Source organism: Acomys russatus, chromosome 6 (genome assembly GCF_903995435.1).
Source record: "Acomys russatus chromosome 6, mAcoRus1.1, whole genome shotgun sequence".
NCBI lineage: Eukaryota > Metazoa > Chordata > Mammalia > Rodentia > Muridae > Acomys > Acomys russatus.
In genome coordinates, this window is record NC_067142.1 from 58,349,756 (window position 1) to 58,365,723 (window position 15,968).

General features: G+C 42.9%; 1 protein-coding gene across 5 annotated transcripts in view; it reads right to left on the minus strand.

The window, feature by feature from the left end:
- The window catches only part of Dnm3 (dynamin 3), a 448,546-nt gene that overhangs the window by 21,400 nt on the left and 411,178 nt on the right, over positions 1-15,968 (minus strand). For 3 of the 5 annotated variants that reach the window (XM_051147697.1, XM_051147696.1, XM_051147695.1), the window contains 2 exons: positions 9,750-9,976; positions 9,015-9,251 (listed from right to left, as the gene is read on the minus strand). In XM_051147697.1, the coding sequence (XP_051003654.1) occupies positions 9,015-9,251; positions 9,750-9,976 (464 nt within the window). Of the gene's footprint in view, positions 1-3,980; positions 4,277-9,014; positions 9,252-9,749; positions 9,977-15,968 lie in introns of those variants that run through there. The other 2 variants (XM_051147698.1, XM_051147700.1) reach the window with 2 other exon arrangements.

The following is a 15,968-nucleotide window of genomic DNA, read 5'->3' on the forward strand; positions in this document are numbered from 1 at the left end:
GCTTGTTAAAAAATAGTCATGTTTTAAGAGCTACTGGCTTTTAAGTATTTACTGTTAAGATGCTGATATAGTCATTTAGAGTACTGGAAGTTTTAAGGCAACTTGATTACATCACAGTGTAGAACACGAACCACTCTACATCCACAGACAAGCAATTCCATCAGTGTCTACGCATTATCGATTCCATAGAGCATTTCACTAGGTCAATTGACATCTCATGAGTTACATGGATTGTTTTCTGAGTGCTCCTCTTTATTGGTAGTTCTAAACTTTTAAGTTGGCTCTCATGCCATTGTTTGTAGAGCATGGATTTTATTTTGCTGTCAGTCCTAGATTTGTGGAGGGAGAGTCCTGCCATGGTTTGTCTAGTTAACATATTTGCTAATGTTTCCTTAATTTTTCACCCCAAAAGCCAATAATTAAGATATTATAGAACATGTTTCACATGAGAGTTTATTATTTTAGTTGTTAAAATAGTTTTCAACACTATAGAGAGGTTTTTTTTTTTTAAACAGTGGATGTTTGCTTTTGTTTTTTACAGCTTTTTCTTGTGAATGCAATTGTAGTGGGGGTGGGCATGTCTTCTGGTGTAGGCCACAGGTCATGATACTTAAAGGAAGGTTTACTTGACAGAAACATTTCATTTAGTCTTAAAATTAGCCTTAAAATTAGCTTTGAGATCACACTATGAACTTAAAAACAAAACAAAACAAAACCACGGTCGAGAATGCATCTTATATAAGTATCCATTGTCAAGAAAACAGCCCAAATGATGACGAAAGGTCTTAAATGTCTTTCTCAATGGGCAACATACCAACATACCACACGCCTATAACCTGAACACTTGGGAGGTGAAGACAGGGAGGTTAGAAATTCAAGGACAGAGGTGGCTGTATAGTAAGTTCAAGGACAGAGTAGACTATGAGGGACTTTGCCTCAAAAACTAAACAAAATAGCTGCAAACGGGGCTGCCCCCCCTCTCTCTGTCATGAGAGGCCTCATGCTAGATGAGGTAAACAGCAGTCAAGATAAGTACTTGCAAACGAGCATTATCCTGAAGTACGCAGGTGAGGGCACACTTAGACGATGCTATTTGAGAATATCAAATGTTAGTGTTCACACGATAGAGGCAAACGGTGTATTTGATTGCAGAATAAGATCATGTCCCAGATTATACTGAAAGTCACCTGAGGCCTTCTCACACTGCCCACCTTTTTGGGAGGGAGAGTGGAGGAGATGAGGTAGCATCTGACTGTGTACCACATGATGGCCTGAACTCACCATGTAGCCCAGGCTGGCTTTAAACTCACGATCCCTCTGCCTAAGCTTCCCTAGTTATAAAGCTGTAGGCATATGCCATCATGTCTGCCTTTATTTTTGCTTCTCTTAGTTTTAAGATATTGCTCCCCCCTCCTCCGGCCAAATCTTTGGATATGCTTGTGGTAGAGTTTCGATGACGGTTTAGTCTTTATTTTCTTCTCTTAATTTCTCTATCAGCCTTTCCACCAAAGAAACAGGAAGGATGATGTTTCTTGGTGAATCTCATGTTGACCTGTGCATTTATGGGGTCCCCATGGGAGCACAGAGGAGAACAAGGATGCCTTGTCTCTCCTTCTGGTGTTTAGATCATTCCCAGTGTGGGCAATTTCCTCCCTCCGAGTAACTGAAATCAGAGGCTCTGCACCGCCACCGATGCTGGGACATGGGGACTGTGGCTAATTGCCATTTTGATTAAACCACCCTGCCAGCCCCCCAACTCCCTCTACCTCCCCAGCCCTCCCCCCTGTGTCCCCCGCCCCCCACCTCCCAGGGCCTGTAGATGGAATGAGTTCATGTGACTCATGTGAACTGGTTATTTTGACTGAAAAACAAGAATGAATATTTCTCAGTGCTTATGGAAATGGTTAAAAATAAGAAATTGGAGCATTCAGTATTTGTGGTTTTGCCTATCATGTGGCTCTGATGCCTGAAGGACAGCCAGATGCAAAGAAGGAACCATGGCATGGAGAGGGTTCCTGAGTACCTTGTGGCTCAAGGCATTGCCTTATGTTGGAATTCTATTTTGGGCTGGAGTTGCCATGTGATCTAAACAAGGAAATGCTCAAGTAATGTGGCATCTATAAACATGTAGTGTCTCTCAGACCCAGAGCCTGCCCAGAAACCCCTCTCGGGCACTTGACAATTCTAGCCTGCCCCAAAGTGTAAAATGTTTTTTGGCAATGACATTCGTGAGCCAGATGGAGTCTGTTTGACAACTAAAGGGTGTAAATATATGTTTAGACACAGAGGTTCCCTCAGACAATGCTTACAGTATGTTGGTGTGGGTGAACTAAGGAATCTCAATGCCGGGCACTCTCAAACTCTGTGTTTTAAGCCGCAGTAGATGTATGAACAAGCAGGGACAGCCGTTAAGCCCTCACCCAACTCCTCACACCCCTTCTTAACACTACTGGAGTAGGTGTCTGAGGCACATTCACAGAGCTGCCCTTCCATTTTCATTTTAAATTTCCTGGGTGTCCTGTATGGTTTGCCTGAATCTCACTTTTACTGATGAGTTGGAGGAGAGGAAAGAGAGAAGCCTCCAGCAACTTGTCTGCAGAGTTCTCTGCGTGGATAACAGACACAGGAAAGGCATGATTCGTATACCACAGGTCTCCGAACCCTTTGAAAAACATCCCATATAACCCAGAGTGTCTGGATGCGAAGGTTTCTTGAAAATCATTCTTTTCTTATAGTGAGGGGAATGAAAAAGAACTTGGTGATAGAACTTAAGTCCTAGCTAGCTTATGTGCAACCATAAGTCTGCATGCCCCTGCTTACACCGAGTAGGGTAATTTTCCCTTTTTCTCTGAGCTGACTTCAACTTGTATATAGGAACGTTAAGCAGATTCCAGCTGGTGACAGTTTGCTGCTGACTGGCTGCAGGAAAAATAATAATCATCAACTGTGCCTTTTCCCCGGCCATGCCTCCTTGGCCAGACTCCTGTCTTCCTCTATCAATCAGGTGAAACCCAGGGGCAGGCAAAACTGAGTGCCCTGAAGTGCAAAAGGGCTTGTCCTGCAGCAGCTACTGAGCTGAGCAACTGAGAGCTCCAAAGGGAACAGTGACCGACATGAGACACGGAGGCAGTTGTGTCCCCTTCACTGAATGCCTGTCACCACTGCTGGGCTAACTGAAGGTCACGATAGGACGAGCTGCCTCCTGTCTGCATTTATGTTGTTTGTGCCTTGCACTGGGGTTGTTTTTCTGAGTTTCCTTTTCACTTTTCCTCTTCTATGACATAGGATATATATAAAACAGACACAGGGAAAACAGAAAGGCAAACTAAAGTCTACCTAGCCACTGCCACACAGTTCACCTTCTGACCCTGGGGACCCGTAGTGTGGTGTGTATGTGGGATTCCTCTAAACAGACTGGCAGTCATCTGGAGGGTGGCAGAACGGAAATGCCTGTGTAAAATAGGCTTTGCTTTTTGCTAGACTCAAGGAGGAAACCACCAAAAGGGCTTGACTTTCACTTAAACCATATTGAGAACAGGACCTGAAGAGTGAAACCCTTTGGCCGTGGCTTCATTTCAGTGGCACAGGACATCGTGGAAAGAACTGAAGCAGCACATGGTGTAGGGACCATCATGTTAACAGAGTGGGCGTTCTTAGCAGAGGGTGTACTTAGCAGAGGGCCTTCAATCGAAGTGGGCATTATCTTTAGTGAGCAGTGGCTGAAATTTTAGTTTCATTAAAGTTCATTATGACAACTCATGTCGAACCTGCAGCAAATAATGGATTACATCTGGAGGTTTCAGCACCATTAAAAAAAATTATATGCTTGCCTCCTGAGATGCCTTGAATATAAGAAATTATAAGAACAACTCAGAGTTGTTCTGTTCTTAGCAATTGTATTTTTGATTGATAATGTGGTTTTTCTGAAAAAACTTTTAAATCTAGTTGCTAAAAATAAAAACAGTTCCCTGACAGTTCACAATAGCTGATTATAATTTTTATTTTTTTCTTTAAGAAGGAAGGCTAGTGGGGAAAACAGAGCGCTCACAGCTGACATTCACAGATCACAAAGTGAGTTCATCCTTTGTCCAAATGACACTTGGCTGCTAAAAACATCACAGTCTTATAGGGCTGTCGAGAAGAGGTGGCTAAGTAAGGAGGTTTCCGTATGTGACCACAGGGGAATGACACCCAGGCTAGTCACACAGGTGGCTTAATTTCCATGCGAGCCCCACGACTTCAGGGCTCGGCAGCTTCATCCTTCACGGCACCAAACCTTGATGTGAGGGATGCAAAGACATAAGAATGATGGGTTTGGGGTTTATCCTGGCTGGAAATGTAGGGGACTGGCTAACAAAGACAAACAAAAAACCAAAGGGTATCAACTGTAACTTACAACAAATAAAACCATGAAAGGGTTGGGATTAAGATTAGGCAATGCAGGCCATGAACTCAAAGATTTAAAACCAAAATATGAGAAGAAACCAATTGGCCCTGACTTTTGTAATACTACGAGGGCACTGATCACTTCGGAAAGGGGTTTGTACGGCTTTCTTATTAGGTGGCTTAGGCACAAGGCTGCTGAAATGCGGCTTCTCTGTATGCTCTGCTAAGTCAAGGAAACCTTAGAAAGAAGACACAGGTGAGGAACTCTGGGCAAGTCTCCAGGCTGCCCACACATCGGGCAGGGGGCTTCGTCTTCCTTTTGGGGCCCATAGGAACATCTCTCAAGGGTCCATTCCCTGATCTCCATCATCTAGGTGACCTGAAGTAAAAAGCCAAATGGAATGAACCAGGCTCCACCATTTTTTTTTTTAAGAAACCATCAGAGATGGTGAATGAGGGTGGGTCAAAGGAGATTCTTTTTGAGTTCAACCTTTTTAAAGTGGAAGAGTGACTGCTGAGGTGAATGAAGTCTGTCCTCCCTCGGCTGTAGACCCTTGCCCCAACCCTTTTCCCTTGTGGAAGAGTGACTGCTGAGGTGAATGAAGTCTGTCCTCCCTTGGCTGTAGACCCTTGCCCCAACCCTTTTCCCTTGTGACCATTGCAAAAGAGCTTCATCCAAGGGGAGGGGAGCGGAGGGGAGCGGAGGGGAGAAGACAAATAAGTGAAATTAGGCCAGAGTGAGCTACTGCCAGGAAAAAACACTCTGATTCAGCTAATTTGTTCTGTTAATGTCAAAGGCTGCAATTTCCAATTATCTAATTTTAAGAAGTGGTAACTGAAAATAGCTCTGCTAACTCTTACGTTGGTGTCTGATGAAGATTTGGGATCTGCAAGGAAGAGAGCCAGCACTCTAAAGTGCTGCTGCCGCCTGCTTGAGGCCATCCTTGTAAACAAAGCCTTGGCCACTGTGGGTTTTCAGACAGGGTTCTGTCCCGTCAGAGAACTTGAATGGAGGCAGGAGACAAGGGACAGTCCAGATAGTCAAGCCGTGGAAAAATGGTCCAGAGATCACAGATTTGTGTACACTCACCTTACTAATGACAGAACTATCCGTGCTAGTGGTCCCTCTGGGATGCTCGCCAGTTCGGGTGGAATTAATTAAAACCCAGCCTACAGTTTTCAGGGTTTCCTGCTTTCTCACCAAAAGGCTCCAAACAGAGAAACCAGAACAACCTGAGCAGCTGAGCAAAGCTGAGCCAAAAGTGACTCCACCACCTTGCCCCGCCTCTCCCTTTAAATTTGAAATGGAAAGAAACAGTAAAGATTCTGGTAAGAGTGACAGGACGACTGAGGTTCCTTTGCCGCGCCAAGGGCTTTGATGACCTTGGAACAGGGTGAGACTAAAAGTCACAGTCACCGGTTTCCAATTCACTCAAAATATTGGGAGGAAAGCTGCTTAGGCATGCGCTAGGATGGCTTTTGCCTCTAGAAGCTCAGCTATTGCCTTTGTAATAATTAAAGCCCAGCAGGGAAGGCGAATACCTTTTGTGCTGTTTTCAAGTGAGTTTCTGGTTTCAGGTTGAAAAAGGAGGAAGGTCCCTTAACAAAGCAAAGAACTTTGGGTGAGGTGTTGGGGGGGGTGGAGGGAGGGGATCACATTTTCTCCTTGAAAAGCCAAATGTTATTTTCCTGGAGATGATGGATACGGGTTTTGTTTTGTTTTAGTTTTTAATAGAGAAAAGGGAAGCAAATCATGGAAGGAAAAGACTATATAAATACGTGGAACTTTCTCCCTCCCTCCCTCCCTCCCTCTCTCTCTCTCTCTCTCTCTCTCTCTCTCTCTCTCTCTCTCTCTCTCTTTCTCTTTGAAATCTTAAACCTCATTTCTGGCTTGCATTTGGTTAGGATTCCTGCTCTGGCTTTTATTAAAAACAGACGTTGTATATTCAGAATCTTCCATCTAAAGCAAGGCTCTAATAGGCGTCAGGACCCTGACGGGCCTCCAGCTCTGCTCAGGTGACTCCCTCCCGGCACGGGGATTCCCTTCCCTTCCAGCCAGGGCTCCACTGGCCCTCCATGTAGAGGGCTCAGCAGAAAACAGCCAGCTTTCCCTCTTTCAATTCAAACTCTTTGTTTCTGTTTTAAATTTGGGGTAGTACACAAAGCCAGATCAAGTTAAGTCTGGTTTTAACTCGAGAGCATTCTAGAAATGTTGAATAGCTCAACTGTTGTCCTACAAATTCTCCTGACTCCTATTCCTTAAGTCTGGGGGCTCCCCCTTCCCGCTTTGCAGTCCTTGGCCTGGCAATTCAGCACGCCTTACTTACTGACACCCACCCTTCTGTCTGCGTGCAAGCTCAAAAATACCAAAGCTAACTCCACCCTGCTTAACAAATCAGCTTAGCATCCGAAAAAGCTGATTTTTCTGAAGAGCACTGGCAAGCTAGCTTATTGGAAACCGAGAAGAAAAGCAGTGAAGCAAGCAGGCAAGGCAATTGCACACTCATTCCTGAGTGCAGGACAGCCACAGGTCCCTCTGGCTTCTTCTCAGAGCAAAACAACAACGGAGTTCAAGGCTCCCTTGGGGCTTTGACTTCCCACTCTCACATTCCCCACTTTTTCCCCCCTCACAGCCTCCATACCATCCTGGCACAGCAGCAGGCACTTTCCCAGTCAATTAGAGGGCTTCTAAAACAATAAACTTGATCTTGCCTGTAGCAACGTTAATGTTGAAATGCACGTTTATTTTATTTTATTTTTTAATGTGGAAAGGAAGTTCTTGTGAATACTGCTGGGCAGTGGTGGACAAGCAGAGTAAGGCTTTACTTCCCTAAGGGGCAGCTGCCATGTCTGTATTTTCAATGGTCACAACTTGGGGGAGGGTAGGACTGACAGCTAGGGACTGGAGGCTAGGGATGCTGTTAGTCACCTTCCAGTGCACAGGCAGCTGAGCCACTGAGGGTTCCTACTGTCAGCCCCTTCTGTGGTGGTTGAAGCTGGTCTGGAGTCAGGCTGCTTAGGGATTAGAGCCTGGAGGGCTGAGAGGGCTGGCTTTGGGCAAGCTGTTAACCTCATTGTCTATCTGTAAAATGTAAATATTTAGTGGCCTATTTTATTGGATCCGTGAACCTTAAATAAAAATGTGTGTGCAAAGCTTTGAGGACAACACTTAACTTATACTGAAAGCAAAATAAACATTATCACTGGACGTTTCACTCAGTGTCAGATAAATCAAAAGTCTATTGACTTGGGGAAGAAAGAGACACTGGACTGAGCATTTCTCTCTGAGTAGGACTAAAATGGTGACAGCATCATCTCAACATCTGGATGACAACATTGCCAGTGAGTTCCTTTGTTTCCCAGACAAAGAATTTAGATCTTGGAGGTGAATGAGTCACCCAGGTCTTATGACTATTCTTTCACACCCTTTGACTACCAGTGTGGAGTTTCCCTTTCTCTGTCCATTGCCCCTAACACTTTGAATATCAGCATATAAGCACCAGAGTCACAGAGGTGCATCATGGGAAGATGGACAGCACTATGCATGACAGATGCAGTCAGCTTCTGCTTGATGGGGGCAAAGGAACATTCTCGTTCTCTGAATTAAAAAATTTACCTTTACATATGGGATAATTTTCTTTGTCTAAACATTTTCTGATTCTGTGGGTTAAAACTCCATAATATCTTATATCCTTTTTAAAATGTCAAAAATAACTGTATATTGACTATGTGGATGAAGGTAGGAATGTAGCTTTACCTCACTATGTTTCAAGTTCCATCACTGATTAGTTTATATTGCTTGACAATTAGACCAGAAAATCTGCTTATAATTGTCAAAATTATTCAACTGAGCAGCAGTCTATCTGATATATAATCCTTACATCTATGTTAGAATCTCTGTAGATTTAAAAACAATTGTAGATTAATTGGCTAAATGTTACTTAGTTTACATTAAGGTTAGTAATCTTGGGGTGGTAGTGCAGAGGGCAGATAGATAAAGTTCCTTGACTCAATGCTTTTCTAGATTCTTTGGGTAATGGAGAAGGCAAGACTTTAGCTCATGCACCCCTTGTGACCTACACACAGCTTGCCACAACCCAGCCGCAGCCTGGATCAGACTACCACCAGGCTAGTAAAACGCCATTCACTGGGTCCATTCTGCTTTGGTCTCCCAAATGAGACATTAAAATCTGTGCCAGTTGGTAAAGGAGCAGATCCAGTGATCACACAGGGTGTTCTAATGGGCTTAGCTTGTCATGTGCTCACTGCTCTCATTGCCAGTGTGAAAACTGCAAACTTGTATAGTGAGATGTTCATGAAATTGTTCTTGGTTTTTTGTTTTTGTGTTTGTTTTTGTTTGTTTTTCTTTTTTTTGAGACAGAGTTTCTCTGTGTAGCCTTAGTGGTCCTGGACTTGCTTTATAGACCAGGCTGGCCTCGAACTCACAGCGATCCACCTTCCTCAGCCTCCTAAGTGCTGGGATTAAAGGCGTGCGCCACCACCGCCCGGCCTTGTTTTTTGTTTTCTTTTGATTTGATTTTTTTTTTCCCCAAATAAGTGTTGTCTCCTATACTCTGAGAAGAGAACCAGGGAGGACTTTTGGAACGTGTGCGGCACAGCTTGCTTACCTTGGAACACTGGGGGGTGCCCTTGTGGGCCTGGACGGAACTTGCGGAGGGGTCCCGAAGGAGTCACTGCTGTTGGGAAAAGGAGGCAACGGGCCAGGGCGGAATGGGACTGGGGGGGCGCCCGAGTGGGGGCCTGGAGAGGGAATGGCAGGAGCTGGTCCACGGCCAGATGTGGGTCTGGTGAGGGGAGCATTTAGAGTCGGCCTTCTTTGGGTGGTGGGGCTTGGAGGAGGTGACCTGAGAAAAAAGACAAAGTTTTAATTTGTTCACTCTTAAAAAAAAAATAGTTTTGTAATTTCCTGATTGCTTTTTAAAATTAACTTATTTTTGGCTACATAAGTAAGATATGTGTTATAAGGTACCCATGGGCATGAGAGTATAAATGCAGAGACATCGGTTTCTTTCCTCCACTCCACTCTCTGGAGACAATAACAATTGCTGATGTTTCTTCTTAAACATGCAAGTATGTTAATATTTTCCCATCTATGTATGTATGTATGTATGTATGTATGTATGAATGTATGATAGCCTACGCTCTCCATTTAAGCTTACCTTTTCATTTGGGGACTTTCAGCCCTATTTTATTCTTTAATGACTATCAAGTTTCATTCTAAGGATGCATTTGAACCCTCCTGACCTTTCTCCTCTATCTCTCTGGGTCTATATGCACTTGGGAAAGCATCTTTAGAAACGGAGAGTGGACTCGCTCAGGCACTGTGGGACTTCCTCCCTAACCTGCGGGAATACTGGAGCCAGGAGTCATCTACTGGAGGAGGGGCTGGGGTGGACACAGTGGCCGTGTTGATGTCACCAATGATCACAAGGGCTTCTTTCAGGGCTTGGTACATTCGGAGCATCTCATCCCGGCGCTGAGCCTGCTCAGCAGACTCTTCCATCAGAGTGTTTTGGTCCTCCGAAGAATATAGTTGTGCTAGGAGCTCAGAGTTGATGAAGTCTTTAACCTGGAAGAAAAATGACATGACAAGGAATCAAACAGACTCACGGCCATAGACCACAAATGTCCTCCCCGGGAAAGGGGAAATGCCACATGACTGTTTCGTTGTGGAGAACAGCTTTCCCCCTGTCTTCTGGCTTTCAGAAGAGTTATGGTAAAGACAACTGAAGCAAGGTGATACCCGGATACCACCAGAATAGGGCCCACCAGCTTCGGGAAGGTCTCATGAGCTGTTAGAGTCTACTTGGCTTACACAACAGGAAGGCCCTACAAGGTAATTTTTGACAGAAAATGATGTAAAGAACACTTTTCAGTTCAACAAGTTTTCTATTCTTCAGCATTCCTAACCCTTTAGCTAGACCTTCTTTTTCTTTTCTTTTCTTTCTTTCTTTTTTTTTTTTTTTAACCAAAATAATCAAACATTATTGATTCAAAGTTGTAAAGGTATGGTAAATGCAGAATTAGTAAGTATAAGTGGACATTAGATGTTGATTACAACTATATCTTTATAAAACTATGCAAGTTGATTTCAAGCAAAGTAAAAAAGATTGAGTCTTAGGAGAGCAGTATTTTGCAGCAGGATGGGAATAGAGGCTGCATGACACGGAGTGAAAGTCCCTGTGCTTCATCAGACCTAAACATCAGCCAGGAGAAAATAACAGTTAATCTATGATAACATATCTAGATATCATTGAGTATTAATACAAATCAATGAAATATATATCTTAAATTCCTTTAAAAGCTATGTGATTTAAATCAGCACATAGTAATGAAATAAAACTAAAACTTCACAGAGGCAGAAACAAATTTAAGGAGTTTCAGTGACTTTTTCAAGGCCATACACCTGTAAATTCAACCTAAAGTCTTCAGACCAATGCTGATTCAGTTTCCTGCAAACATATCATGACATTAAATGCTTAGAAAAGACAATTTACATTTCTTCATCTTCTTTCTTTTTGTCCTCTTATCAGCATCCTGGTAATTCGGGGCCTTTTGTAGAAGTATATACTTCACCATTGAGCTATGCTGCCAGCTTCACAATGGTGGTTTAGTGCAGCCAACAGGTATGATAATTAATTTAAAGCAAGAAAAATAAACCGATTTGAAGTGTCCAGTCCCTCTGTTACTTGAGAAAGCTTATCTGGATTACTTATATCTTGATAAAATGCCAAAACAAGAGTATTTGTTTAAAACTCAGAATGATGACAGGCGTTTGCTTAAGAGTCCTGGATTGTAGTTAAGATTGTTACTCAAATGAGAAGATTCTAAGACACAGTTTCGTTTTTTAATGATTTTTTTTTTAATTGAGAACACTGGAAGAGGGCAAAAGGAAGGGCTGCAGGTAGGTTAGCACCTGTAGGTGAAGTCAATGGGCCAAAGGGGCTGAGATGTCTTCCTGTGTTCTTTTTGTGTAGCTCTTGGGCATGCTCACACTATGAGAAGGAAGGCATCTGGTTTAGGTGGGGTACAATCCCCAGATGTTGGCATGAGCCACTGTAAATATAACTTCTAGTCCTGATCCAAGGTTAGGCTCATAGTGGGCTGGGTTATATGCAGCTCTGTGGTGTCACTCTAGCCTGGCATCCATGATTTCCAGGGCAGACTGGGCATTTGCAGAGACGGACTTGACCCAGAATCCATGCTGATAAGCCTTCAAGATGGTAGATGAAGACAGTTGCTGCCAAGTGTCAGAGCCTGAGTTTGATCCTGGGGTCCCATGGAGTCCCACATAGCGGAGAAAGGGCAAGGATTTGGATTCCCTGTAAGGTGTTCTCTGGCGAGAGTTCTGCAGCACTGTGGGTAAACACCCACAAACCGCAGACCAAACTAGGAAGACAGATAAATGGTTGACCTCACTACTTGCCCAAAGTGAGCAGAGACCAGTCCAGCCTGGAGAATTGGTGAGTCTTATTTCTTGAGAGGGGAGACAGCAAAGAGAACCATTTTCATTTTTTGTTGTATAGGTTTCAAATATGTAAATAATTCTACTTCTAAGAACATCAGTTGGATCAGCCTTACTGTGGTGAAATCAACAGAGTTCCCTGCACACATTGTGTGGACCAAGAGTGATTCAAACACGGGAGATGATATGTGACACAGCGTATCCGGAGGACTGTATGATAGGCATGGATAGTAAATCTGGTCGGTAAGAAAGTCTAGGGCAAAATATGAGATCTCCGGTGCTAATGAAAGGTGTTTAAACTTTATCCATTTGGCAGTATGACGCCATGAAAGGCTTTTAGTGAGTGAGTGAAACAGGTCATTAGGAAAATTAATCTGGTTTTAACTGGCAAAAAGTTTTGCAAACTTGGTAGTAGACATAGACCTAGTAGGAGGCTATTGCTTATTATTATTCATGGGCTAATGGGGGTTTATTAATGCCACAATAGAATGGAAAAGATAGGTACATATGAAGAACATTGCAAAGGAAAAATCATCTCATGGTGTCTGCATGAGAAAGGCAAGAAAGAAAAGAAAAGATAAATCAAAGGTGTCTCTGGTATTGATATTTGCGAGAATTGAAAATCAAATGGAAAAAAGGAAAGTCAGATTTACAGGAAAGGTAGAAAACTTGGCCTTAGGCCTATTTCATGGTCTTTGGAGATTAAGTCACTTCTAAGCACACACACAGGTACCCACAGAGGCAGAGACATTTGTACAGACTGTCCATTGCTGGGTGTGTGTGTGTGTGTGTGTGTGCACTTGGCTACGAGGTGCAACTTAAAACTCGAAACCAGACTGTTTCTCTGGCATCAATCATCACTGGGCTGAACTCTTTTCAAGCTTTCCATCTTGCTGGAGTATCACTTAGGAGCGACTAAATACAATTTTAAAAGTGGATCCAAGAATAGGTCTAAAGTAGATCTGAATTAAGAACCAATGGTTCAACTATGGGATGAAATAAGGAGCCCTGATAGTACACGCTGAAGCTTCCCTGCTTTCCATAATGCCTTCGTTTGGCAGACTTGTGAAAGAACATGAGGGTTGATAGGAGGAGGAAAGACACGTTGCTCTTGTTTTCCCTATAAATGGACTAAATGGGCATTAGGTAGGCAGAGGCAGGGAACCACAGAGAGCTATTGCAACAGTGTAGCTGTCAGGATACACACTTAAGGACCCAGCATGGGTTAACATTTTATTTTGGATGTAAGGAAAGGTTTAGGCTGTCTTCTGGCTAGCCTAGCCTAGCCTTTCAATGCTATAACTGGAGTTTGGAACAGCAACCCCAGTTGATAGGGATTGGGGCATTTGGGGGAGTTTCCAGACAGTTTAGGGGCTTTCTGAGCCATTTGGGTGTTAGTGGCACAAATATTTAAATCAAAGATTCTGCAACACACACACACACACACACCAGTGGATCTCTCTTTGGTGAACAGAACAGACCAATTATACTTAAACGGGAGATTTGGAGCAATATTTATGCTTTTAATTATAACACCTTATAACCTATACATCTTTGTGTGGCTCACAAAATTTTTCACACACAAAATCCCATTCCAGTTCAAACTCTGCAGGCTAAATAAACAGGCATTACCACACCATGTCCCACTGCTCAGTGTAAAGGAATGTGAGGTCATTAAAAATGTTCCACATGTTTTCCTCCTCCTAACTTTTAACCCTTTGCTAGTCCCCTGTAATATGTTTGGCTCTTAAGTCTTCTTTGTTATGACTGAAGCATTTTAACACCTTCAACAAGAGACCGTTTGGTTGCCTGGGAGACTGTTTCTCTGAAGTCTCTGTCTCTGATGGGTAGTCACTGTGTAAAACAGGGTGATGCGGCTTGTTGGTGTGTATACTGAGGAATTTCATGTTGTTCTCTGGGGATGGAATAGTCAGGCCATTTTCCTCCTATGTGCCCCCTCCTCCCACCATGATGACATTTTCCTCCCCAGTCGATTTAGTTCTGTCTTTTACTTCTGTAAAATGCAACCTCCATGGACTCAAAATGCTGAACAAAGACGGTCAGAAAAAAATACATGCTGTAACACCCAAAGTTCAGTGATGGGCAAAATATAAGAAAAAGTTGGGGTGTTCCTTGGTTGGGGGGTACAGATGAGGGATCATCTTGTGAATTTTTTGAGGGCTTAGATGCTGTATTTGGCCAATACAAACGGATCATAGTTTAAATACTAGAATAACGGTCTGCCTATAAGGACATATTTTCCACTGAAACATTGAAAATCAAACTCTTTAAGGTTGCAGGATGTCTTGAAACTATGGCACATGCTACCTGTCTTCCACCAAAGAGCAGATGACCAGGAGTGTCATTGTGGACCCTGCAGCACGATTCCAAGTGCAAAATTCCTCTGGGTTTTATGTCTTCGGTGCTGTTTTTGTCTTAAGGGTTTATAAGAACGTTTGCTTTTTGTCTTATATTTTGTGAGTGTGTTTGAATGTGAGACATTGTAACATTGTTTCTCATGTTCAAAGGAACACTAATTAAATCTTTGAGCCATATGAACTCTCTGGGGAGATAACCCTGTGGCTATCCTGGATGGGGGAAGAAGCCATGTGTGTTACAAGAGCTGACTTAAGAGTTCTTCTCACTCCCAACCCAGAGCCCTTATCTGCTGCTGAATCCGAGATAGCATCATACTGACAGTATGACCCTAGGTACAGTTTTGACTCTGAAACCCCCAGTTCTGTAATCTTGGGCAAGTTACAAAGCTTTGTTTGGGTGTAAAACAAACAAACAAACAAAAAACTATCCACAGAACATATTTTAGAATAAAGCTGGATTCCTTCGTTTGGTGATGGGGGAGATACCATCATCACGGGCTTGCCATGTGTGCTAGAGTCTTAAAGTCCCACACCGAACTTTACTTCTCGGACTTTAACCTGTGGCCGCCTGTCATAAACACGCTGTCCCTTTGTGCTGCCCTTAGCTGGTATGTTTAAGTGACGAGACAGCTGCTGTGTTTCAATAGACAAAGGCTTACAGTATGTCTGAGGCCAGGCATTTATTGCCTGGCTTTAAACTTCTTAAACAATTCCATATGGAGAGCTGAGTGGCAGAACACTTAATGTAAACTTTCAAAGGAAACTGCCCGCTGAAGCCCAAGCTTTATGAAAAGCTGGTTGAAACATATTCCTTTTCAGGAGGCTGGGCAGCCATTCCCACTTCAAGGGTGAAAGGCCATAGGCCAGGAAGACAGAGAATCCATCTTCAGCATTTATTCATTCGAATGGAACATCAGTTTAAACAATAGGTGGAATTCCAACTTCTTTTGCTACTTGTGATTCGGTTACTAACTCTTTCATTTTATCAATTGAAGTTGAATTTAAAAAGACCCAGCTTCCCTGTATGGTATAGGCCATTGGTTTATTAGGTCTGTTTCTTGTATTTAACAGGATACATCTGGGATGAACAGAAAGGCTCAGGCATTGAGATGCCATGAGAATGTGAGTACATCGTTTTAAAATATTTGAAAAAATACATAATATAGAGGTGAAGTGTTTTATATAAAAGTAAATAGATGCAAAATAATAACACTCAAGTCATGTACTTTTTTATATATAGGTAACTAGAGGCAAGATAATAATACTTAAGAACAGTCATCATTGTAGGTATCTGAAACTCATTTCTGGTAGATGCAAAAGGTATATTTCTAGCAGAGACCGCCATCACTTCATCAGAGTGTAGTGCGGCCTGATGGTCAGCTCTCTCCACATCCCTGTAGGCTCTGATTTACCATCTGACTTTAGAGATCAGGTCTTAATGGAAGTCTCCTTTCCCATGACTTTTGTGTGAGGTCTCTCTCAAGATAACTGGCAGAGCTTTTCCTCCAAGAATAATATTCTGTAGGTGGGCATTTCATTAAAGCAAGTAAATTTAGCAGTGAGGGGAATTGCAATTATGTGTATGTGTGTGTGTTGTCTGTTTTCATTTAATTTTTGAGGTGAAAGTAGAATAGATTTGCAGTAGGATTTTTTTTTTCTTTCTTTTAACTAATTTGTGTCAAGCTACTTCTCAGAGCCACAGACAGGAAGTCTGATTT